Source organism: Ochotona princeps, chromosome 6, assembly GCF_030435755.1.
Source record: "Ochotona princeps isolate mOchPri1 chromosome 6, mOchPri1.hap1, whole genome shotgun sequence".
Taxonomy (NCBI): Eukaryota; Metazoa; Chordata; class Mammalia; order Lagomorpha; family Ochotonidae; genus Ochotona; species Ochotona princeps.
The window spans coordinates 16,713,159-16,738,023 of NC_080837.1; the positions used below are offsets into that span (position 1 = coordinate 16,713,159).

General features: G+C 46.5%; 1 protein-coding gene across 1 annotated transcript; it reads left to right on the forward strand.

Moving 5' to 3' along the window:
- Positions 1-7,574: 7,574 nt before the first annotated feature.
- Positions 7,575-18,619, forward strand: PDCD7 (programmed cell death 7). Its single transcript, XM_004577982.2, has 5 exons — positions 7,575-8,873; positions 10,297-10,435; positions 14,734-14,970; positions 15,236-15,323; positions 17,514-18,619. Exons 1-5 carry the CDS (start codon positions 7,998-8,000, stop codon positions 17,635-17,637), a joined length of 1,464 nt encoding a protein of 487 aa, XP_004578039.2. The 5' UTR covers positions 7,575-7,997; the 3' UTR covers positions 17,638-18,619.
- The last annotated feature ends 6,246 nt before the right edge of the window (positions 18,620-24,865 follow it).

The following is a 24,865-nucleotide window of genomic DNA, read 5'->3' on the forward strand; positions in this document are numbered from 1 at the left end:
CTGCCGGGATTAGAACCGGCGCCCATATGGGATCCCGGGGCGTTCAAAGCGAGGACTTTAGCTGCTAAGCCACGCCGCTGCACCCAATAAAAATAAATCTTTAAAAAAAAATACATGTATGTACCACTGTAGAAGTGAACAGGGAATACAATGGAAAATAAAATCCAAATAAACTGAAAGAAAAAGGTGATCTTTCAAGTTAGGAAAAGGTATACTATTCAATCAGTGGAACTGTTGACTGGCTAGTCATTTGAAAAATACAGTTAAACCTTGCAAAGTAAGCCACTTAAGTCTTGAGAGAGCCTTGGCAAATGGAGTCAGGCTCTGGTTTTTATGATATGACCCAAAAAGCCATTGCCCCTGAAGGTAAGCAGCCATCCCCTATTTTAAAATGCACTATAGATCAAACCTCATTACTTCTTGGGGCCTAGTGTGGTGGTATATCTGGCTGATCATCTGCCTTTAGCAATGGCATCCCATATGGGTGCAGGTTCATGTACCAGCTGCTCTAGTCCTGACCCAGTTCCCTGCTTATGACCTGGGAAAGCAGGGGAGGATGGCTTAAGTCCTTGGGCCCCAACATCTGCGTGGGAAATTTGGAACAAGCTCCTGGCTCCTAATCAGCTCAACTCTGGTCATCGTGGCTATTTGGGGAGTGAATCGGTAGATGAAAGATCCTCTTTGTCTCTCCTCTCTGTAAAATCTTTCAAATAAAAATCTCTGAGAAACTTAATGTACTTTTTAAAGGATTTATTATTATTATTTGAAAGGAATAAAGAACTTCAATCTCCTGATTCACTCCCCAAATGGCTGCTATGGCCAAAGCTGAATCTAATCGAAAAACAGCAGCCAGAAGATTCTTCTAGGTCCCCCACATGGGTGTAGAGGCCCAAGCACTTGGATCATCTTCAGCTGCTTTCCCAGGCACACTAGCAGGGAACTGGATTGGAAGTGGAGCAGCCAGGACTTAACTGATGCACATGTGCAATGCTGGTGTCACAGGCAGAGGCTTAATGTGTTGTGCCACAACACTGACCCAGACAGCAACCTTCTAACTCATGTCTCTCATTGGCTCCTGTCATGGAAATTATATATAAATGTTTTATGAAAATAAGGAGGCATCCATTATCTAGTTACTTTGCTCAGAGAAACATACTCTGAAGTAGATTTAATCACGATGTTTAAGTAACTGGACTGTAGGCAAAAGGAAAAAGAACGTCCATTGGCCAAATCTCAGAAACTAATCAAAAGGGGGTACAGTAAGTGTGATTATAAAGCTTCAAAAAAAAACACAAAAGAGAAATTCTTAAGAATCTAGGGCCCAGAGATTAGACTTGATGTGAAAAACACAGTTCTGGGAGAAAAAAAAAATTTTAAGTTGAACTTCATCAAAATTAAGAACGCTGGTAGTGGGGGAAGGAAACAAACTTCTTAAGGACCAAAAATATATGGAAATAGACAACAGATGTCAGGGGTTGACAAAGTGGGTGGAGGAATAGAAGTGGGTATGGTAAGGGTAAATACCGAATCCTCATCAATATTCTGGTTGCGATACTGCACTACAGTTCTTCAAGAAGTTACTACCAGCGTCAAAGCATGTACATATTTTGAGACAATCCACAGTTGTCTCAAAATAGTTTATGCAACCATGTTGCATGGCCTTCTTTTTACCTTCTATTTCAAGTCAGTGGTTTCCCATTATGTTAGAATTTCCCTTAAGTGTCCAAACTAGACATAAAGCTGCCTCCTGCTGTTGTTGGAGACTGTGCTTCCCCCCTCTCCTGTGTATCTCCTAATTCTCCTTCAGATTGCAGATGAGGCCCAAGTCCTTGGAGCAAACTTCCCAAACGACTTCGATGGAGTCAAATACCATTGCTACTTGATTAAGGTGTTACTGTTATGTCCAGATCTCAAAGTTCCCAAAGACCACTAGGAGACTGACTCCAGTGCAAGCGCACAAGGGCAGTTTATTCAAGCTCGAGCCTGGGCACCGATCGTCACCGACACAGTGGTTCAGGATTGTGAGCCCCCAGGCAGAACAGCACAGTGTTATTACAGCTCATATGGTCCAAGGGGAATTGCAGCTATTCACTTGTGATTGATTGACATTTTAAAAAATACAAGTTGGCATTCACTCATTGGTGGGTGATGAAGCAAGTGGACCTTATCTCACGTGGGGGAACTGTGGGAATTTCCTGTTTTTTTATAAGCTGTCATCTGCTGACTAGTTATTTGCGATGTTTTCTAGAAACGAAACTTTAACTGACGAAATGGTGCCCTCATCCAAGACAGCAGGACTTATACCAAGGTTCTTCATTCTCCCCTTTTCTTGTGACTAGGGGATCCAATCATGGCTCCCTCTTGTAGCGGGTGATATTGGCATCTTAATACCATCAGTTGTACTGTGTTAATTTGTTCTCTGACGAAGGAGACTAATCTATTGAGAATACAGGGGCCAAAAGTAAGCAACAATATCAAGATGAACAAGAGACAAATAGAGTGGAAAGCAGGGTGGTTAACCAGGGGGAAGTATTAAGCAAGATTCAAACCATTCTTCTGATGGTTCTCGCTTTCTCTTAGCGAGGCCTTTTCGAACTTTGGCCAGATTCTTTTACTACTCCTGAGTGATCTACATAAAAACAGCATTCTTCACCTAGTGCTGCATACAATCCTCTTTGCTGAAGATAAAGATCTAATCCTCTGTGGTTTTGAAGGACAACTTCTGCTAAGGATGTTAAGGATTCCTGTAGGTGAGATATTGAGGTCTCTCATCTTTCTATGTCCACATCAATGGCCTGTTGTAACCCATGATACATTTGGTTCTGAAGAATCAAAGACGACTCCAGTTTCTGCCCCAGTCAAGCCTAATCCTAGGAGCACTGCAAGTGTGATGGCTGTGAGGGGCTCTCTTTTGCTTTTTGTCATTGAGCTATCTAATCTCTGATTAATTTCTTGGTCCAGGTGATAATATATCCTAGAGACTTACTGATTGTACTAATACATAGTATTCCTTGTTCTTGGCCAGAACTTTGCCATGAACACATGGGGATAGCACGGAGCTGGCCCACCACCCATTTTCAGGGGGAATCAGGTAGTCAAGAGCAGAAATAATGGCACCTGTTTGGTTACAAAGCTGGCCATGGGGTTGGGACACTTGGCCTAGGCATAATCCTTGTCCAGCCACAGATCTTAAGGTAAGTTTAACCTTGTTTTTCTGTTGTCAGCTGTACGCACTACTATCAGAAGAACTGTTATATTTCTCTTGTGTTGCTATTCTCTCATAATGGGGGATGGGGAATCTAACATCATAGAACAACCAGCATGACTGTCAAGTTTGGATGGGAAGCATTAAGAACCACCCAGGTACTCACAGTTCTCACAGAAAGTTTTGGGGGGCATTGCCAGATGGCATGGGCGTGGAAATTGGAGTCATGTCAGTGACTCCATCTGGCCCTGAGGAGTTGGAGGGTGTGTTAAAATCTAGGCCAGGTGCTATTGTCTGGTTCAGGCCCAAGGCTGAAGTAGGGGTGGCCAATACTGGAAATCTCCGGATGGTGAACAGTCCGCCCTGGTCGGACCCCACTTCATAGTATCTGAGGCCCCATACTTTTCCTACAGTCCACTTAGGATCTTTTGGGTCAGTGATGTTTATGGTAATTTGTTCACAGAAACTTCCCCCAGCTTCCGCAACTATTCCTCTATATCGGCGGCAGCTAGGGGGCCACCAATCAACTTTCACATCTTTGTCTTTGGCCTGTGAGTCTATTGGCCATGAACTGGCCACTGTCTCACATCCCCAGTATGCACAGTAATAATGATTGGTATAATTACAATAACTGGGTCCCTCAGCAGGACACATATAAAACCCAATGGAATTGAGGCAAGGTTCGCGAGGTACAAGCTTACACAAGGTGGTTACAAATTGAGGGGTATCACTCTCCAGTGGTCCCACAAATTCTCCTACTGTAGTCCAATCTTCCCACCGGACCAATTCCCACCTGTAAGTCTGATGAAGGTTCAGCGGCTCAGGGGACCCCAAACCCCTGCAAACAGAAATCATAACAAATGTGAGGCATATGATTAGATGCACTGAAATCTTAGTTTGAGGGGGCTGTTGTCCTTGACGGCCTTCCATTCTGGCAGTTAGTCTTCTTGTGCAGGAAAGGGATCTGCAGGATGGACGTGTGTATTGTGGACCCACGTAGCAATTTCGTCAACTTTTGAGAGCAGTGGGGGTGGTCAGGATGACAACAAAAGGTCCTTTCCAACAAGGTTCGAGGTTTTATCGTCTGTGGCAGCAGACAATCACCCAATCACCTGGTCGGTAGCTGTGAGGCTTGGGGAGTGGTCCAGTCTTATAAAAAGTCTTCAGTCTCTGCCAGACATCCCAATGGTCCCGCTGTAGAGCTTGGAGGGAGCAGAGGAAATTATGATCATCAAATTTAGTTATTATATTGACTCATAAATTGGGGTTCATGGGGGTGGTCTTCCAAACATAATTTCAAAGGGGGTTAATCCTAATATATAGGGTGAATAGGGTGAACTGTGTACCCTAGAAAGGGCATAGGGAAGGAGGGACACCCAGTCACCGCCAGTCTCTATGGTTAATTTCATTAGGGTCTCTTTTAGGGTTGTATTCATTCTTTCTACCTGTCCTGAGCTCTGGAGTCTAAATGCACAATGTAATTTCCAGTTTGTCCCAAGAACAGATGTTAAGGATTGAATTACCTTGGATACAAATGCAGGCCCATTATCCGATCCTATCGTTACAGGAAATCCATACCTTGGCAAGATGTCTTCCAATAATTTCTTAGCCACAATCTGAGCTGTCATGTTTAGTGGGGTAGGCCTCCACCCATCCTGAGAAAGTATCTACAAAAACTATTAAAAATTCATATCCATATTTGCCGGGTTTTACCTTAGAAAAGTCTACCTCCCAATATGTCCCTGGCTTATCTCCTTGTAGTCTGGATCGGCTGGGCTCTTGAAAGCATTGGTCGGCTGGCAGGCCTTGCAACTGGCAACAATTTGTTCAATTTTTGAGCATGTCTCATCAAATCTTGAATTTTTGGGGTGCCCATGTGAGTGGTGTTACGCATGTTATGAGGAATTGCATTGCCCAATTTCTCTTGAAGAATAATCTTACAGTCCGAAGATCAATACCAATCATTTATGCATTGGACCATGGGTAGGTTTTCTATCCAATCTATACCTTCCTGGGTATACTGAGGTTTCTCAGGCAAGCAAGTGCTCCCAGAATCTGGTAGACTGAAGACCAGTGTGGAGGAAATTGTTGGTAGGGCTGCCCGCTTTGCCACCCTGTCGGCCATAGTATTCCCCCGGCTATGGGGGTGTTAGGTTTTGATGTCCAGGGCAATGTGTGATGGCTAATTTTTTGGGAAGCCATAAGGTGGCTAATTTCCTTGTTTTTGATTGTCTTTTCCTCCACAGTCAACAGACCCCATTCTCTGTATATAGCCCTGTGAATGTGAACCATAGCAAAGGTGTACTGCTTCAACTTAGCTTTATAATTACATTCCTCTGTATCCTGTCCCTTTGCAATCTTATTTAGTCTTTGTTTCCATTCTTTAATATCTCCCAGTGTCAAGCAATATGTTTGCTAAATTGCAGGTCTGCCAGTCACTAGCCTTAACCTGTTTTTCTTCTAGGCTCTCCCCATTGTTAAAAACTTTCTCAGCGACTGCCATTAAATCCTGAATACTCTTTTTTTCCCTAGCCTTTCTACTCTCTGTAGCTTCCATTTAATGTCTGGATCCGCCTGATTAACAAAAGCCATGACTTTGGTCTCTGGAGCCTCAGAGTCCATGGGTGTATATTGTCTGAAGGCCTCCATTATCCTTTCTAAAAATGCAGCTGGGCTCTCCTCTCTAGTGGGCTTGCGAGCAGCCACTTTGAGACCCCCCAACAGAGGCTGGTGATAGACCGGGAGTCTCTCCTTACCTTCAGCCGTGTTGAAATACCATGTCGGGTGAGAAAGAGGAAAAGATTCATTAATGGCATCCTGGTTAGCAGTGGGTTCTCCATTAGCCCGGACCAGTGTTCGAACCTTGGCCTGGATCCTTTCACAACTCTCTGGTAGTAAGGAGGATCTGTAGGAGCTGCTGACAGTCGTCCCAGGTTGGCAAATGGGTGAACAAAAGAGAATCTAAAAGTCAATCAATTCCCTAGGATTATCAGAAACTTAGCATTTTCCAATTATGCAGGTCACTGGTAGCAAAGGGCCAGTAGTGATGGGGCTAATCCCCCCCATCAGGGGGTCCTAACGGTTCAATCAACCAGTCCTGGAGATGTCCATGCTGCTTGCTGTGCCCTGCTCCAGGTGCTCACTGTCAGCCCCTCCACTCTACTGGCCAAATCTGGGTGCTGGGCTGGCCAGAGTGGGGAACTGATAGGAGGGAAGGAAAATTAATTCTTCATCTCCAGCCCCCTTGGAGGATCAGGTAAGAGGGCACTGAGGGTTTGGTTTCACTTTGTTGCTTTCAGTCCGCTAGCACAGTCTTTGGGAGTTGTTTCTGTGGAGGCAAAAATGGCTTTACCCTTACGGGTGGATTCTTAACTAAATCTTCCCAGACGACTATGCAGGCTGCCTGATCAGGGTGTCCGGTTTGGGGGGCAAATAAGATCAGCCTGTATGGTAAACAAATCAAATGTGCCTTCGGCGGCCAGCCTACATTAAACGTGGGCCACTCTGTTGAACAAAAATTAACTTTGCTTTTTTAATATTTAAACTCAAATTATGTACCCTGACCTTTACTTTCTTAAAATTATCGGTCAAAAGGGAAAGGGGATTAGTCAATATCTGTTCCATATCGTCCGTCAAGCAAACACACACACTCAAAACTCAAAAACACCAATTTTTCAAGAGAAAAACCAAAATGAAGGATCCTGTTTCAGATCTTTAACTCTCTCCAATACTTAGACAGAACCCTATTTCAGGCCTTTAACTTCCCTCGTCAAAGAGGGGACCCAGGACGTCTCCTGGGACCCCTGACTGATGAGCCCCCAGCGCATCCCCCTTGCCCCTTAGTCTTTCAATTCCAAAAGTACAACAAACCAAAAACAAAAGGAACGACTCACCACTGCTGCCTTTTGGAGGTCCTGGAGACCTTGGGGATCCCAGACGAGCCCCTTGTTAGATTCGCCGACCACCAGGGAAAGAATAACTCGGCCGAATATGTAAAAGGAAGTTAGATGGCCTTTATTCCAAGGAACCGCGGTCACGGGCTTCCCTTCCTCGCGTAGCACGAACAGACGCGAGGGAAAAGGCTACAGAGGAAGAAGAGCCAGGGAGAGACGTGCACGGCCTTTCAATTCCCCTTGACACGGAAGCCGAAACGGGGGTCGCCTCGATCTCTGGTGCGGGGAGGTGGGTTTGTGTCCCTCGTGGGTGCAACGGTGGTTTCACGCACGAGGGGCCCGCCAGAATTCCGCCGTCAGTTCCGGGTTGGGTTGGAGGCAAACTCCGCCCTCCTCCGGTTACCGTGGTAACCAGCATCCGCACACGTTATGCCCAGATCTCAAAGGTCCCAAGACCACCAGAGGAGGCCAGTCCGATGCAAGCGCACGAGGGCAGTTTATTCAGGCTCGAGCCTGGGCCCCAGTCGTCCCCGACGAAGCGGTCGGTTCAGGATTGTGAGCCCCGAGCAGAACGGCGCAGGGTTTTTATCAATCGAAACTAATTCATGTAACTGACAAAATGGCGCCCCATCCAAAATGGAGGGACTTAACTAACGTTCTTCATTCCTAGTCCACAGAAGACGAACAGCTCGGTCTCACTGTGGGGAGCGCTTCTGGAACCACGCTCAATACCGACAGTAATTACAAACCAAAAGCTTGAAGGCGGAACGGAGACCACCCCGTTGCCAGACTTTCCGGAGGGACCGGCGCGCCAGCGTCGCGCGTCCGAGGACGTCACTTCCTCCTGGAAGACTCACCCTAGAAACAGCTTCTGTCACTTGAGCATCTCCGTGGCCGACATGGCCCTGCCGCCCTTCTTCGTCCCCGGTCGCCCGGGCCCGCCTCCTCCGCAGCAGCCGCCTCCTGCGCCGTTCGGCTGCCCGCCACCGCCGCTGCCTTCCCCGGCTTTCCCGCCGCCTCTGCCTCAGAGGCCCGGCCCTTTTCCGGGAGCCTCTGCCCCTTTCCTCCAGCCTCCCCTGGCTTTACAGCCGCGGGGTCCCGGGGACGCCTCCCGCAGTGGCGGCGGCAGCGGCGGCGGCGGCAGTGGTGCCTTCTACCCGGTGCCACCGCCGGCGCTCCCGCCTCCCCAGTGCCGGCCCTTCGCGGGCACCGAGGCCAGCGAGCGGCCGGGGCCACCGCCTGCAGGTCCGGGGCCGCCCTGGATCCTGCGCTGGCCTGAGGTGCCGCCGCCGCCCGACGTGCTCGGGGACGTGGTGCTGCAGCGTCTGCGCGACCGGCAGTGGCTCGAGGCGGTGTTCGGGACCCCGCGGCGGACCAGCTGCCCGCTGCCCCAACGCTCGGCCCCCGGCCCCAGCCTCGGCGAAGTGCGCGCGAGGTTGCGCGGGGCTCTGCGCCTGGTGCGGCGGCTGCGGGAGCTGGGGCAGGCCCTGCGCGAGGCCGAGGCCGATGGCGCAGCCTGGGCCCTGCTGCACGTCCAGGCCGCGCCCCTGCGCGCCCAGCTAACCGAGCAGCTGCAGCCGCTGACCCAGCCCGCCTACGTGGGTGAGGCGCGGCGGAGGCTGGAGAGGGTGAGGCGCCGCCGGTTGCGGCTTCGCGAGAAGACCTGGGAGCGCGAGGCGGAGCGGGAGGCCGAGGCCGCCCGAGCAGCGGAACGCGAGCAGGAGATTGATCGCTGGAGGGTCAAGTGCGTGCAGGAGGTTGAAGAAAAGAAGCGGGTGAGAGCTGCAGACACGCGCGGGGTTAACTGGGTGGTGAAACCTGAAACAGCCTGAGGCTCAAAAGCTGCTGTTTTTCTCCGGTCTAAACCCTCTATTTCTTGAACCGTAAAGTAAAAGATAGTCCTCCCGCCTCATTCCGCCTTATACATCGGTATCCTTGATGTGTAGTACATAACATTTACATATAGTCCTGTGAGCACAGGTATGTGATGACACCGTGGCATGTCACCTGTCCCCAGCTCCAACTTCACACTTGCTAGCGTTCAAGACCATGGGTCTGGGACTGTGCTGTCCCTCGATGACTCGCAGGACAAATAAAATACAGAGAACTTGGGGCTTTACCGCATGGCACATCCTGTCCTCATCGGCTGCTGGGTCACTAGTGACTTCCCCAAGTTTACAACTGATAAATGGTATGTCACCAGGTTCACTGTGGTGGTTTCTGAGCATGTGATTATTTTATGTTAGAAGACACCAGATCTTGACTTTCACAGCCCTGAGGGATAGGGGGGAATTGTCCCAGTTTTACAGGTAGGAATCCGAGGCAGAGAGAGGTTCACTTGCCAGTGGTCATGCAATGGGGTTATGACCATTTCCACCCCAGATCCGAGTCCAGGTGGCCTGATTACCAAGTCTGTTGCTCTGAAGACCTTAAACTGGAAATCAGTCAAATAGTTGCTTAACATATTTCACAACCTTCAAGTGCCTTTGGGGTTCCCAGCTCCCATGCCTCCAGTCTTCACCATCCGTGGAGTGAGCTCACTGTGAAGTGCACCATGGGCAGTGACTCTGTTCGGCAGGCAGTGAAGGAGGGTCTGTGCTATGCCAGCTGTAGGGCAGATGTCAATATGAGTAGGAATGGGACAGAGCTCTGATCCTGGAGGGTCTTAGAGCCCCCCTTGAGGGAGCATGTCAGTCCAGCATGGTGTGGGATGCTGCAGGAACCCAGGGTATTTATTCCTTAGGGGAGGCTTTCTGGATGAGGTAATGACATCTGAGATGAGCCTGGAAGGGAACGTCAAAGCCAGATGAAAGCAACAGGTGCAGCTGCAGGCAGGGAGCAAAGCAGCCTGGTTGGAGTTGGCAGTGATTTGCTTTACAGGGCACTTGTTGACTTGCAGGCAAGCACTAGGCCAGTGTGTCCCTCCAGCTGTCCACTGTATGTCAGAGCCTGAGGAATGGCTCAAGGAACTGGGGTGGTTTAACTCATGGGGGAATCAAATCGGGAAGAATAGAATAGTGGTCTTTAGATGTTTACAGTGGTGGTCGGGGTACGCCATAGAGGGAAGTTGGATGAGGCCTAGGAAATGGAGATGTAGGTTCAGCAGTCTTGAGCCCGGGAACTGCGGGATCATGCCACATCTTACCTACTGGGATGTTGTTCCTGGTCCTGGGCCTCATGGCACCATTCCTCCCACAGGAGCAGGAACTCAAAGCTGCTGCTGATGGCGTCTTATCTGAAGTGAGGAAGAAACAAGCAGACACCAAGAGAATGGTGGATATTCTCCGGGCTTTGGAAAAGCTGAGGAAACTGAGGAAGGAGGCTGCAGCCAGGAAAGGTAACCAGGGCTTTGCCTTTTTTTTTTTTTTTTTTCAACACTACTGGCTTCTCACCCAGAATATTTTTGGAAGAGTCACTGGGCTTGTTAGCTATAGCTTCAGAACCTTGGGAGCAGAAAGCCTCACAGGCTCTTGAGCCCTGGGAAGCCAAGGTGGAAAATGGAGATGGGCGTGGGAATCCCATGATTCAGTCTTCCTACCCCAAGCATTGCTGACTACACTTTTCAGAATGGACTTGTCATGGCTGGGACATGTGTGCCAAGATGAAAGCCGTCCTGCCCTTATTTGGTGCCCCAAAAGGTGTATCTCTTGCCTCTGAAGGGAGTGCCAAGAATTCCAAGTTCCTTCAGCAAAGGTTGTCCTAGGAATGCTGTCTGTGCCTTCCATTTGTGTGTCTGGATCTATGTTCTTACCGGTCCATTTGTCTACAAAGGCATTGACCCCATCTTCACCATTTGAAGATCTCCCTGTGCTTCAAAACCAAATACTGATGCAGTAAGTACGATGTGCCTGCCTTGACCGGGCTGCAGCGACCCCTGACTTCATGTGCACTTGGATTGGACCGGGCTGCCTTACTTAGTAGTTTGTAGGCCAGGGATATTTGAAAGTATACGGATTAGCAGGGACTGTTGTAGCAGATGGTTTCCTTTGTTAAAATGTGAGGGTACCTCAAAATGATAGTGGAAGAAAGGAATTAAGATAAGTTGTGTGGGGTTTTTTTAAAGATTTATTTTTATTACAAAGATATACAGAGAGGAGGAGAGACAGAGAGGAAGATCTTCTGTGTTATGGTTCACTCCCCCAGTGGCTGCAACAGCTGGAGCTGAGCCAATCCGAAGCCAGGAGCCAGGAGCTTCTTCCAGATCTCCCATGTGGGTGCAGGGTCCCAAGGCTTTGGGCTGTTATCGACTGCTTTCCCAGGCTACAGGCAGGGAGCTGGATGGGAAGCAGGGCCACCAGGATTAGAAACGGCACACATATGGGATCCTGGCATTCAAGGTGAGGACTTTAACCACTACACTATCATGCTGGGCCCAAGATAAGTTTTATTTTATGCAGAAATTGAGATCAATACATATTTTTAAATAATCATTCTTGTGAACTTTTTGAAACCTCTTATATATGTGAGTTTTTAAATTTTTTTTAGCAAAATTAACTTTCCAAGCTTAGTTATTTATTTTTATTTTTATTTGAGAAGCATAGGGGCAGAATGAGAAAGAAGCATGTGGAAAGAGTTCTTCCATGGCTGGCTCAGTCTTCAGATACCTGTGACCAGCCAGACTGAAGTCACAAGGCAGGAACTCAGTCCTGGTCGCCCACCTCGATTACAGGGTCTCGAGTTACTTGAACAATCATCTGCTGCCCCCTTGGTTGCACATTAGCAGGAAGCTGAATCAGAAGCAAAGTAGCCAGGACTTGCACCAGGCACCCTAGTACAGAATGTGGACTTCCCAAGCAGCGATATAATTACTGTGTTACGTACCTTCCCTCACAATAAATTTTGAAATCCATTTAGTGTAGGCTTTTTGAAGTACCCTCATAGGAGCAAAAGCCACAGCTTCCTTAGACCCCAAGTAGGTTGTGTTGGGGTGGTACCCTTGTGCATCCAGTGAGACTTGCTCACCATCTAAGCAGTATGACAGCTTTCAGAGTGATCAGTTCCCTTCCGGCTCTCGGAGTTAGATGATCCCATTGTCTCCAGGAGACTTGGGGCTCAGAGGAAAGGTAGCATCTGCCGTGTCACCCAACCATTTCTCTTCTTTACTAGAAAGCAAATCCTGCAAGCTGCTGTTGGATGTCTCCCTGCCCCAGGTCTCCCATGAGGCGGGGACTCCGTAAACTCTAACCAAGTGAATTAACCAACATAGTTTTTCAATATCTGCCTTTCTCACTTTGATCCAAGAAGAAAGAATTATGATCTCTCAGAAGAAGAGGCCTCTGGGGAGTGAACAGACTGAGACAGGAAATGATTTGCTAACCAGCACTGTGTTCTTACAGTAGAGATGGAGCAGTTTTCTAGCGCCTGTCCACACGATGGGCAGGCTCCCCGAGGAAATGCTGATAGATGAAGCTGGTCCTTTGAGCAGGGCCGCCCTTAACCTGCACTTAAAGATGTAGTTAATTTTAAGATTTATTTCAACTATTTTATTGGAAATTCATATTTACAGAGAGGAAAGAGAATGATCCTCCATCTGTTGGTTCAGTCCCAAAGTGGCTGCAATGACCAGAGCTGAGCCGATCCAAAGCCAGAAGCCAGGAGCTTATTTGAGGTCTCCCACAGCGGTGCAGGATCCCAAAGTTCTGGGCCGTCCTCTACTGCTTTTCCAGGCCACAGGCAGGGAGCTGGATGGGAAGTAGAGCAGACTGGATATAAACCAGCACCCATATGGGATCCTGGTGCATGCAAGGTAAGGACTTCAGCCACTAGGCTACTATACCGGGCCTACTCAGAGATCTTAAGATAGATTTCAGTGCCAGAGCTGAGAGAGGTTGAGAACATCTAAGAGGGAAAGAGGCAGGAAAAGCTGTTGACTGGTCAGAGACGGATAGTATGGAAGTGAGTTGAAAGCAGTAATAAATTTAAAAATAATGAAGGGCCAGCACTGTGGTGTTGTGAGTAAAGCCACTGCCTGTGGCACTGATACACCACATGGGCACTGGTTTGAGTCTTGGCTGTTCTACCAGTCCAGCTCCCTGCTAATGAACCTGGGAAAGCTGTGAAAGATGGCCCAGGTGCTTGGACCCCTGCACACATGTGGGAGACCTGGAAGAAGTTCCAGGCTTCAAACCAGCACAGCTCTGGCCACTGTAGAATGAAGCAGCAGGTGGAAGATCTTCTTATGTACCTCTGTCTTTCAAATAAATAAATGCATCTTTTAAATATACATTTATGATTGTATGTAATTAAAATTTTACACATATGTGTGTATATGTATATAATGCAAATAAGCAGAATATGAGGGACTGGTGCGTTGGCTCTTCTGGCTAATCTTCCAGATTTACATTGAGAATGCAAGACAGTTCACTTTCCACATGGCTACAGTGGCCAGAGCTTAGCTTATCTAAGCCAGGAGCCTCTGCTGCCTCTCCTGTTTGGGTACACGGTCCCAAGGACTTGAGCCAGTCTCCACTAATTCCTAGGCCATAAGCCAGGAAGCTGGATGGGAAGTGGAGCAACCAAGACATAACCTGGCACTTACGTGGGACACCAGAACTGAAAGTAAAGGATTGGCTGGCTACCCTCCCATGCCAGCTCCAAACCTTATAGCATTTAGTCTCTGACCTTTCAAGAAAAATTAAAGAAGCTATGAAATTATTGCAGGAACATCATGGTGACAGCTTAAATTTCTCAGTGCCTGAGAGTTGACAGTAAAGGAACCCCATGAACAATGAAGATTAAGACTTCTCATTATCCCAATTGGAAGGTCAAAACCAGTAGAAATAGTAAAAACCAAAAGTTAAATGGCATGATCCAGAGGGAGGAGTTGGAGAAAGTGATCAGGGTACAGTCAGAGCAATTGGAGACTGAAAAAGATGAAACTGAACCTTTGAAGATAGAACTTCGAAGAATCTTCAAATTCTAATCAAACTTATATTGTAGATTGGAATTTGAGGCTGTTAATTAGTACATGGATTTGGGGACTAGAAAAAGTTGGCATCTAAAATGCTATTTGAGGGGCAATGTTGTGGTAGCACAGTTAAGCTGCTGTTGGAATGTGTATACCATATTGAAGTTCCTGGTTCAGGCCCCGCCTACTCTGATCCAGCTTCCTGCTAATGTGCCTGGGAGGCAACAGAGGATGATTCAGGTGCTTGAGCTCCTGCCACCCAAATGAAATTCCTGGTTCCTGACTTTCCCAGACTCAGCTACAGCTCACAGAAGCTATTTCCGGCTCAGCCTCTGTCTCTTTGTCTTTCAAATAAATAAGAAATAAGTCTTTAAAAATAAATAGGGCCCAGTGCAATAGCCTAGTGACTAAAGTCCTTGCTTTGCATGCACCAGGATCCCATATGGGTGCCAGTTTGTGTCCCAGCTGCTCCGTTCCCTTCCAACTTCATACGTGTGGCCTGGGAAAGCAGTCGAGGACGGCCCAAAGCCTTGGGACCCTGCACCTGTGTGGGAGACCTGGAGGAGGCTCCTGGCTCCTGGCTTTGGATTGGCTCAGCTGTGACCATCATGGCCACTTAGGGAGTGAACCAGTGGATTTTTGTCTCTGCCTTTCCTTCTCCCTGTCATATCTGACTTTCCAATAAAAATGTAAAGAAGAAAGAATATGCTTTTGTTCTTTTTGCCCAGGAGTGTGCCCGCCAGCCTCAGCAGATGAGACTTTTGAACATCATCTTCAGCGCCTGAGAAAACTCATCAAGAAACGCTCTGAGCTCTATGAGGCTGAAGAGAGAGCCCTCAGAGTTATGTTGGAGGGAGAACAAGAAGAAGAGAGGAAAAGAGAATTGGAAAAGAAACAAAGGAAAGAAAAAGAGAAGATTTTGCTTCAGAAACGTGAAATTGAATCCAAATTATTTGGGGATCCGGGTAAGTTTCCCCTCTAGCCAGTGGAGAGAAGGAGACTAGGTTCACAGCTTTTTTCATCATTGGTGATTTCAAATTAGTCTAAAAGAAGTAGCAATAAGTGACACCTTCTGGACTTGAGCTTCTGGGCCCTGTTGTGGAATCAGAGGTATAGGAGAAATATACTGGATCACACCGTGACACCTCTAGGCCCCGTCAGCTCACCTTGAGAAGCAGACCCCATAGGCGCCTTTTCTGATGATGATTCACTGTGCCTTTTTCCTTCCAGACGAGTTCCCGCTTGCTCACCTGCTGCAGCCTTTCCGTCAGTATTACCTCCAGGCTGAGCACTCCCTTCCGGCTCTCTTCCGGATCAGGTCAGGGCAAGCTCCGCGGTGTCCTCCTCCAAGTTCTCAACTTGATAAAGCATTTGTGTTGATGGGGTCCACTACTGTATCTTTTTCTTTTAGACTTTTTATTTATTTTTATTGGAAAGTCAGATGTACAGAGAAAAAAGGAGAGAAAGAGTGAAAGAGCTTCCATCCGATGATGTCCAATGACTCAGTTCCTAAGTGGCTGCAGCGGCCGGAGCTGAGCTGATCTGAAACCAGGACAGGAGCTTTTCCGAGTCTCCCACATGGGTGCAGGGTCCCAAGGCTTTGGGCCGTCCTCAACTGCTTTTCTAGGCCACAAGCAGGGAGTGGGATGGGAAGTGGAGCCTTCAGGATTAGAACTGGTTCCCATATGGGATCCTGGCGCCTGCAAGGAGAAGACTTTTACTAGGCCACCATGCCTGGCCCTACTGTGTCTTCTTGCTTATGGATTTGTGGTTCCAATTTTCGAGATTCCAGACCCATGTCTTTCTTTAGTTCACATGTATCATTAGCAGTAATGCTCCTATTTTAACAATTGAAGGACCTGAAATTCAAGTGGCGACTTGCCGTTTTGTGTAGCTGTTAATGCTGATTTAAAGCATGGGCTGGCTTTCCCATTTCTATTCTGGTGCTGAACAGGAAGAAAGAGCCTGTGTCCTTGTTGGTGGAGACTGCTTAAAACCCAGCTGGCTTCAAGCTCTTAACAAGCCAAGGCCTAGAGAGCTAGGAGCCAGGCATCTTACTGAAATCTACAGCTGCTGATAAGCTGGGTAAAGTCTTCAGGGTCTCACTTAGTTACTTATGAAATGAAGGTGGTGAGCTAGAATATGGCCCTCAAACTCAGCTGTCTTTTGAAAAATCACCATGTGGGCCCGGCGTGATAGCGTAATGGTTAAGGTCCTTGCCTTGAATGCACCGGGATCCCATATGGGCGCCGGTTCTAATCCCGGCAGGTCCACTTCCCATCCAGCTCCCTGCTTGTGGCCTGGGCAAGCAGTTGAGGACGGCCAAGGGCCTTGGGACCCTGTACTCTCGTGGGAGACCCGGAAAGAAGTTCCTGGCTCGTGGCTTCGGATCGGCGCAGCACTGGCCGTTGTGGCCAAGATCCCCTCTGAAAATCTAACAGTATGTCATTCTCCACCAATCAATGCCTTGGTTTATGTGTGCTTCTGGTAAAGACACATAACTAATGCATATTGTTGACTGATGAACATGGAACTTTATATATATATATATTATTTTTTATTAATTAGATTGCATTATGTGACACTGTCTCATAGGCTCTGGGATTCTCCCCACCCTTCCCCATACCCTCCGCCCATGGTGGATTCCTCCACCTTGTTGCATTATTACAGTTCAAATTCCGTCAAGATTTTTGCATTGCAAGCATTGAGTCCAGCATCTTATTGTCCAGATAAATTCAGCGGTTTCTTGGGGAGACCATCTCTGGTCTGAAAGCAGAGTTGGCAGAATATCATCCCGATCAGTTAAAAACCACAACATAACATCAACAACAATTTACAACATTATGGAATTAATTGACATGGTATTGAGTAACAAATAGAACATGGAACTTGTTAATGACATTACAACTTGTGCCTGATTGAAACTTCTGTAACAGTTTCTCCACAAGGCACATCCCAGCCCTCATGTGCTTAGGAACTCTGGGCAGCCCTTTAGCTCTCGCTGGGGACTCTGTAAGTGGTGAAATCACCACTAGAAAGCTCAGAAATGTTAAGTGTGGCAACAAAGGGCCTGCGAAAAGTCTTAAATGCTGAAAATAAGAGCAAATATGACCTTGTATGATTTCGGGTGTGACAAATTGCATGTTGGTGACTCAGATTTGTTGCCACTGTATATGTATGTCTGCAGGTATCTATGGAAGAGCCTAGGGGGTTAATGTTGTGGGCATAAATTCTAGTGAGCAGGCAAAGCTGCAGAATTAGCAATAGTGAGGGTCATGTTTATATTCATATTTGGTTATCCACAGTGCTAGATGTTCTTTATATTTTCCTCATATATATGAGTACAGTTAAAAAATAGTGCTCTTTTGCCTAATTCCTAGAAGCCAAGTTCTGTGACAGATTTGTGTTATCAGTGATTTGAAAGCTAAGTCCCAGAAACAGAATTAATTGCTAAACACCTTGCTTGGTACGAGCCAGAAGTAAACAGTTGTACAATGTTCTTGTTCAGGCACGACTGGGATCAGTACTTGGTGCCGTCCGACCATCCCAAAGGCCACTCTGTTCCCCAAGGATGGGTCCTGCCCCCGCTCCCCAGCAACGACATCTGGGCAACAGCCGTTAAGCTGCCCTAGTCAAGATGCTCCAGGAGTGTGGTCCAGCCCTGGCTCATTCCAGCTCTGGATGTTTACTAAGCTTGCCATCTTCTTATGCTATAGACTCAGCTGCAACTTCTGAATCCCACGTGGCATGGCCTTACATGAAGTTCAGTCTCCCCTCTGTGCTCTGTCCTGGCCAGAGGTGCCTCTTGAATCAGGAAATGGACATGATTCTTCAGGAAAGGACCAGGTGAACCAAGGTCATGGCCTCAGCAATGACCTTGTCTCACCAAATTTGCCTCTGTTTTGAGGGGCTTGGTTCAGAGGGACTTGTTAATTTACTTGAACTTCCTTGTGTGGTGATGGGTAAGTATACTCAGTTCACTCCAGCACTGAGCCCATGTGTCTGCCAGGTGGCAGCCTTTCCACCAACCCTGTGCGTGAACAAGAGCTTGATGCAAATCCTCCCTAATCCTCCTGCTCCCCAGCAGCCATCTCACATCTAGGAGGAAAGGTCCGACATGCTGTGACTTTGGCTTTGCTAATCACAGTGTCACTGCAGCTCAGGAGGCTACTTGTTAGGAAGATAGCAGTGACTGCAAGGCCAGGCTGCCAGAAGAGATGATGCCCTCAGGAGGCCTAAAGACTGCTCGTACTGAAGTTGAATGTATGATGGCTGCACTGGCCGCATGTGAGAAGGATCCTGAAGAGAGGTCCTTAGGGTTCTAGTTGTTCAGAACCCCCAAGATTAGAAAATGTCTTTCCCCATGGGAATGGGCTGTAACCCTCATAGCTGTGAAATTTTCCTAGGACCTCAGGCTTCCAAAAACATTCCTGTAGTCAAAGCTGGAAAAAAGGCAAATAAAAATGATAGAGTTTATTTTTTATATTCACAGTTAAATGTGCTTGGAAATGGTTAATCACATAACACCAGTTTTTGTTTCAGTTTTGACAATTATTTTGTTATTTATATATATTTTTTAAAAATCTAAATAAACCTTGTTTCATTTTTCACTTTAAGCCTTTGCCCCCAATTTGTTGCCTCACAAGTCATCTGACATATGCTTCCACCTTGCCAAAATTTTCACTGCAAAATTCATAGTTGTTAAATAGACATTTGCTGCAGGAAAGTGATTCTCAACATACTCAACTTTACAAGATCCCAATTCTGGATAAGTTAGAAAGGACACTGTCAACCTTGGAAATGGTGCTATGTAGCTTGACACTCTTAAGTGCAGGTTAGCAATGTGTTTGTCTCTTTTCTGTTGTTCAGTTTGCATTGTCCAGTTTATATATCATGCATTACAGAATTAACACATGGGCATCAGCAACACACTTCCCCACATATGAAATGCCTCGTGAAACCCCACATGCCTGTGTGCCTTTGTACTATTAGTTGCTCACTAGTGAGATGTGGAAATAGAAATGAAGGGTGAATTGTGCAAAGTATGTTTGGTGTCCGGACAGCCTTCCCACTGAGGATCTGTGATGATGGGGCAGACAGTGGGGATGTGAGAAACTCAGAAAAACTTAATGAGAAGGTGGCATTAAACCACAGGTAGACAAAAAAATATTCCCTCTTTCCTCATTTGGCTCATGAAGTGTTTTAAGAAAATGAGCATTATTTTTATTTTGGTTTTTGTTTAACAAGGTCGTCCTCATTTAATACCTGTGTATAGTGGTGTTAGCAGCAACCATTGGTCCTAGTATTTATTATTTTTAAGATTAAACTTATTTTTATTTGAAAGGCAGAGTTAAGAGAGAAGGAGAGACAGAAATCTTGCATCTGCTGGTCTACTCCCGAAATGGCTGCAACAGCCCAAGGTGAGCTGATCTGAATCTAGGATCTAGGGGCCTCCAGGTCTCCCAACTGGATGCAGAGCTCAAGGACTTGGACCATTTTTCACTGCCTTTCCACACATTAGCAGAGAGCTGGATCAAAAGTGGGATAGCCAGGACACAAACTGATGTCCATATGGGATACCAATGCCACAGGCAGAAACTTAGCCTGTTATGCCACTGTGCTGGCCCCAGAAATTTTCAAATATATTTAAAAGTAGAGAATAGTATGATTATTTTTTCACCTACCAGTCATCTAACTTGAAATAATTATGTCTTCATGGCCACCCCTGTTGCCCCCCACCATTCACCCTGGATCCTGCCTGGTAGGGGTGCCTGTTGCTGCTGCTCACTGATGGGCATTTCTTGTCCTTTTCAGTCAACAGAACAGGGAGTCCTCATTCTGTTGAGCCTTTAGCCTCTTTCCAAGTTATGTCTTTTTAAGTGTAAATAAGTAATAGTCCACATATTAAACATGAATGAATGAAAATTAGAGATCATGCAGAGACTGGCAGGTAGCTTGTTTATTGTTACTTCATCATGCAGGACTATGCATGATGAAATTTATGCAAGAATATTTCATTTCCTGCAAAGGAAGCCCTGAATTTATGGAAAAAAATTGACAACATTTATATAATATATTATTTATATGTTATATAAATTTGTACTTACTTGGAAACCGTCCACTGGTTTACACCCCAGATACCCACAGTGACTGGGGCTGGGCCAGGCCAGGCCAAGAACTGGAAATCAATTGGTAATCTTCCTTTTTCTTTTTTTTTAAATATTTATTATTTATTATTTTTTTAGAGATTTATCCTATTTTTATTGGAAAGTCAGATATACAGAGAGAAGGAGTGGCAGAAAGATCTTTCGTCCGATGATTCACTCCCCAAGTGGCCGCAACGGCCGGTGCTATGCCGATCCGAAGCCACGAGCCAGGAACTTCCTCCAGGTCTCCCACATGGTGCAGAGTCCCAAGGCATTGGGCTGTCCTCGACTGCTTTCCCAGGCCACAAGCAGAGAGCTGGATGGGAAGTGGAGCTGCCGGGATTAGAATCAGCGCCCATATGAGATCCTGGCGCATTCAAGGCAAGGGCTTTAGCCGCTAGGCCACGGCGCCGGGCCCTAAATATTTATTTTTATTGCAAAGTCAGATTCACACAGAAAAGGAGAGACAGAAAGATCCTCCATCTGCTGGTTCAGTCCCTGAGTGGCTGCAACGGCTGGAGCTGAGCCAATCCGAAGCCAGGAGCCAGGAGCTTCTGGGTCTCCCATGTGGATACAGGATCCCAAGGCTTTGGGCCATTCTCTATTGCTTTCCCAGGCCATGAACAGGGAACAGGGAGTTGGATGGGAAGTGGAGCAGCTGGATCACGACCCGGTGCCCATATGAAATCCTGGCTCATGCAAAGCGAGGACATTAGCCACTAGGCTGATACACCAGACCCAACTGATAAACTTTCATATGGGGTGGAGAGACCCAATTGCTTGAGCCATTACATGGTGTTTCCTAGAGAACATATTTGTAGGAAGCTGGAATCAGGAGGCGCTAGAGGCCTCAAACCAGGTGCTCTGCTATGGGATACGGGCATCCCAACCTGCGGTTTAATAAGCCAAATGTTGCCTGCCCCCTTTAAAAAAAAATTTAATATCTATTTTTTCAAGAATTAGATAAGTACAGGAAAGATTGGGAGAGTGTGAGAAAAAGATTGGTTATATGTTAGTACTGTGTATAGTCATTCCATGTGACTTGAGTTTATCTTGTCAAAGGATTTGTGGCCACAACCCAACCAATTTCATCCCTCTGAAGCCATTCATGTTCTTAGGGGCATGTGACTTTCATAGCAAGAAGCTTAGCAGGGATTATACCATCTGTTACAGCAGTTCACTTGTGTGTGTCTGGCCCATAGGAAAGCTGGGGATTACAGGGTAAGTACAAAGTATATCTTGTTCCATTTCAGTAAGTCCTGAATGAATGCTATGAAATACACACAGAACAATTCATGTTCATGACCCCAGACTGAGGCATTTCCAGCTAAATGTTTCAATACTTAGAAAAAATCTGATTATTCCCATACAGTGAAGTGTTTACTATTGCGTGACTCCACACAGCAATTCCTACCCTGTGACTTCTGCCCACTCAAGAAGAATGTTTCTAATACAGATTCTACTTACCAGTAGTGCTAAATTCTGAAGCACAGATCTCAGATTTTTGAGGCAAGCGGTGCTTGAATGAGTTACTTTGCAGAGCAGCATTTTTCTCAATCTACTCCTGCTTGTTAGATTCGGAACACCAGGATTTGAACTATGTTCTTAGATGAATTTTTAAATGCCATTTTTTAGGTGCTCTGTTAGAGATTTGTAAAAGAGACAAATAAGATTCCTGCCTTCTTTGTTTTTGAGTCTCAAGTAGAGAAACTTATACAAATAAAGTCATTAGTTAAAATTGTTATAACAAAGTACTTACTGATGTATAGTTTTTGTTGTCCAAATATTTATTAAGTGCTTATTGAGGCTAAGCAGAATACTAAATACTCTCTATGCATAGAACTATCAGCTTTTTTCATCCCAGACTTCTATAGTACAGTAGGGGGAAATCAAAGGTGATATCTGTATCATGTAGTCATGGTGAAAATTAATACATTTATATGTTTGCTAGGTCACAAAATATACTATGGGTCACCATCAAAAACAATCTTAAAAGCTACTGGACTAGGTAAACCTAACTAAAGTTGGGGATCAAAGAAAACTTTTTTTAGAGATTTATTTTTTTATTGCAAAATCAGATATACAGAGAGGAGGAAAAACAGAGAGGAAGATCTTCCGTCCAATGACTCACTCCCCAAGTAACCGCAATGGCCAGTGTTGCTCCGATCTGAAGCCAGGAACCAGAAACTTCCTCCAGGTGTCCCACGTGGGTGCCAGGGTCCCAAGGCTTTGGGATATATTTCAAAAAGTTTTCTTTGGGGCCCGGCACCATGGCCTACTGGCTAAAGTCCTCGCCTTGCACACGCTGGGATCTCATAAAGGCACCAATTCTAATCCCATCAGCTGCACTTCCCATCCTGCTCCCGGCTTGTGGCCTGGGAAAGCAGTCGAGGATGGCCCAGTGCTTTGGGACCCTGTACCATGTGGGAGACCTGGAGGGAGTTCCTGGTTCCCGGCTTCGGATCAGCGGAGCACCGGCCGTTGCTGTCACTTGGAGAATGAATCATCGGACGGAAGATCTTCCTCTCTGTCTCTCCTCCTCTTTGTATATCTGACTTTGTAATAAAAGTAAAAATAAATCTTAAAAAAGTAATAAGATACGTATGTATGTAAGTGTTTGAAAGAGTTATAGAGAGTGATACAGACAGAAAGATCTTCCATCCTCTAATGCACTCCCTAGATGGCTGTAACGACTGGAGCTGGGCCAGGTGAGGCCAGGAGCTATGAGCTTCATCTGAGTCTCTCCCATGAGTGGCAGGAGTCCAAGTATTTGGATCACCTTCCACTGCCCCGCCAGACCATTAGCAAGGAACTGAATCAGAAGTGGAGCAGCTGGCACTCAAACCAGCACCCATACACGATGCCTGTTGTCACAGGCAACGGCTTTACTGGCTATACGACAATGTCAGGCCCTCGTCAAGAAAAAACTTTTTTGAAGAAGTGGCATTTCTGCTGAACTCTGAAAAAATAATAATATGAAACTTTTAATTAATTGTGTAGAGGAAATAAGGAAAACGATGGCTTTCTGGAATAGCAAGTGCTACGTTGAAAACCATCATGGCTGAAGCAAGGTGCAAGGAGATGGATCAGAGGCTGGATTTCACAAGGCTTTAGAGAGGCTTTCGTTCCACTTCTGAAAGCAGCCGGAAACACTGAAGGGTGTTCAACACAAGACTGACTTTGGTATGTGTTTTGAAATGACAACTTTGGCCTCTGTATGGAGCAGAGTTACAGTAATAAAGCATGAGAGGCCAGCTGTGCAAGTGCAAGATAATGGGAGATTGGATTCCCACTGGCTGGATCTCAGAGACTTGACCTCATGCGTGGGTAGGTTAGTGATAGAAAGGAGGAAGACAGCTTCAGGAACGAGTTCTCACGCCCTTGACTGGATATTGCTATCCGAGCACTGAGAGGAGAAACCGGGGAAGAGATGGGCCTGGGACAGACCGAACCAGGAGTTCACTTCGTTGCATTTGAAGTGTGCTTGAGAAATCTTGCAGGCAGCTGTGTGTGTGTGAATTTGGTCTCATCTGAGACCTGGAAAATTGAATTCGTGATTCTTTGAGTGGTAATTAGAGCTATGGGTAAGGATGAAGTCATTTAGAAGAGACAGTGGATAGCTGTCAAAACAATGCTGTCCTTGTGTGGACCCCACCCAGACCGATTTCCGCAACCTCTACCCACTCGACTCTATGAGCAGGCAGGCATAGCCAGTGACCACAGGGCCACGGACTGATATTGAGAGGTCCTGGGCTACAGTCCTGTCTTTTGCTAAAGCCTGCCCAGTCTGGCCTTCCTACAGTCTCGCCTCCCAGCTCCTCTGGGGATTTTTTTTTTTTTTTCTCACCACCACCTGCATGGAGTCAGCATTCAGTCTGAAGTTCAAAAGCCTCCCAACTTTTACATCTTACTGTCCATTACATCTTATAGTGAAAGCTTGAGTCAGGCAGCTTGTGCATCCAACACTTGTTCCTTCTACCTCTGCTCGTTTGTTGAAGATTTATTCATTTATTTGAAAGGCAGCTATTCAGGGAATGAGAAAGACAGAGAGCTTTCATCCACTGGTTCGCTCCCCTAAATTGCCATAAAGATCAGGTCTGGGCCAGGCCAAAGCCAGGAGCCAAGGGCTTCATCTGGGTCTTCTACAGGAGTACCTGGGCCATCCAGAGTGCCTGCTGATTTCCCAGGCACATTAGTGGGGAGCTGGATCAGAAGTAGAATGCCCAGGACTTGAACCAGTGCCGAATGGAATACTGATGTCACAGACAGCAGCTTAACTCACTGTGCCACAATGCTGGATTCCCTACCTCTGACTTGATCCAGCTGTTCCCTGGAATCTTGCTCTTCAACAAACCCTTTCCCCACTCACAGGCTGTTCTCCCAGCCTCCAAGGTCCCAGTGAGGTCCCGTCTGTTTTCAAAACACCAGAAGGAGCGGACCATTCCCTTTTCTCTGGGGAGCATTATTGCTGATCTGTACCTCTCATTTTGTACATAGCAAGGGACCCCCAAATTTAGGAACTATTTTAAGCAGACCACATCTTACCCTGAAATACCAATTGAGTTACAAAATTGTGTGTATGTGTGTGTGCGTGCAAAATAGGCTACTGCGAGCTTAAGTTGTGTGACTTAGTGTTTAATACAGTTTCAAATACATCTTAAAGACTTAAAGTGATTGGCAGAATCCTCAAACTGAAATTTCCCAAGAAGCAAGT

Coding starts and splice junctions, on each gene's coding strand:
- PDCD7 (XM_004577982.2), top strand. CDS start 7,998: ATGGCCCTGCCGCCCTTCTTCGTCCCCGGTCGCCCGGGCCCGCCTCCT. Junction 8,874..10,296: donor AGGTTGAAGAAAAGAAGCGG/GTGAGAGCTGCA, acceptor TTCCTCCCACAG/GAGCAGGAACTCAAAGCTGC. Junction 10,436..14,733: donor GGAGGCTGCAGCCAGGAAAG/GTAACCAGGGCT, acceptor CTTTTTGCCCAG/GAGTGTGCCCGCCAGCCTCA.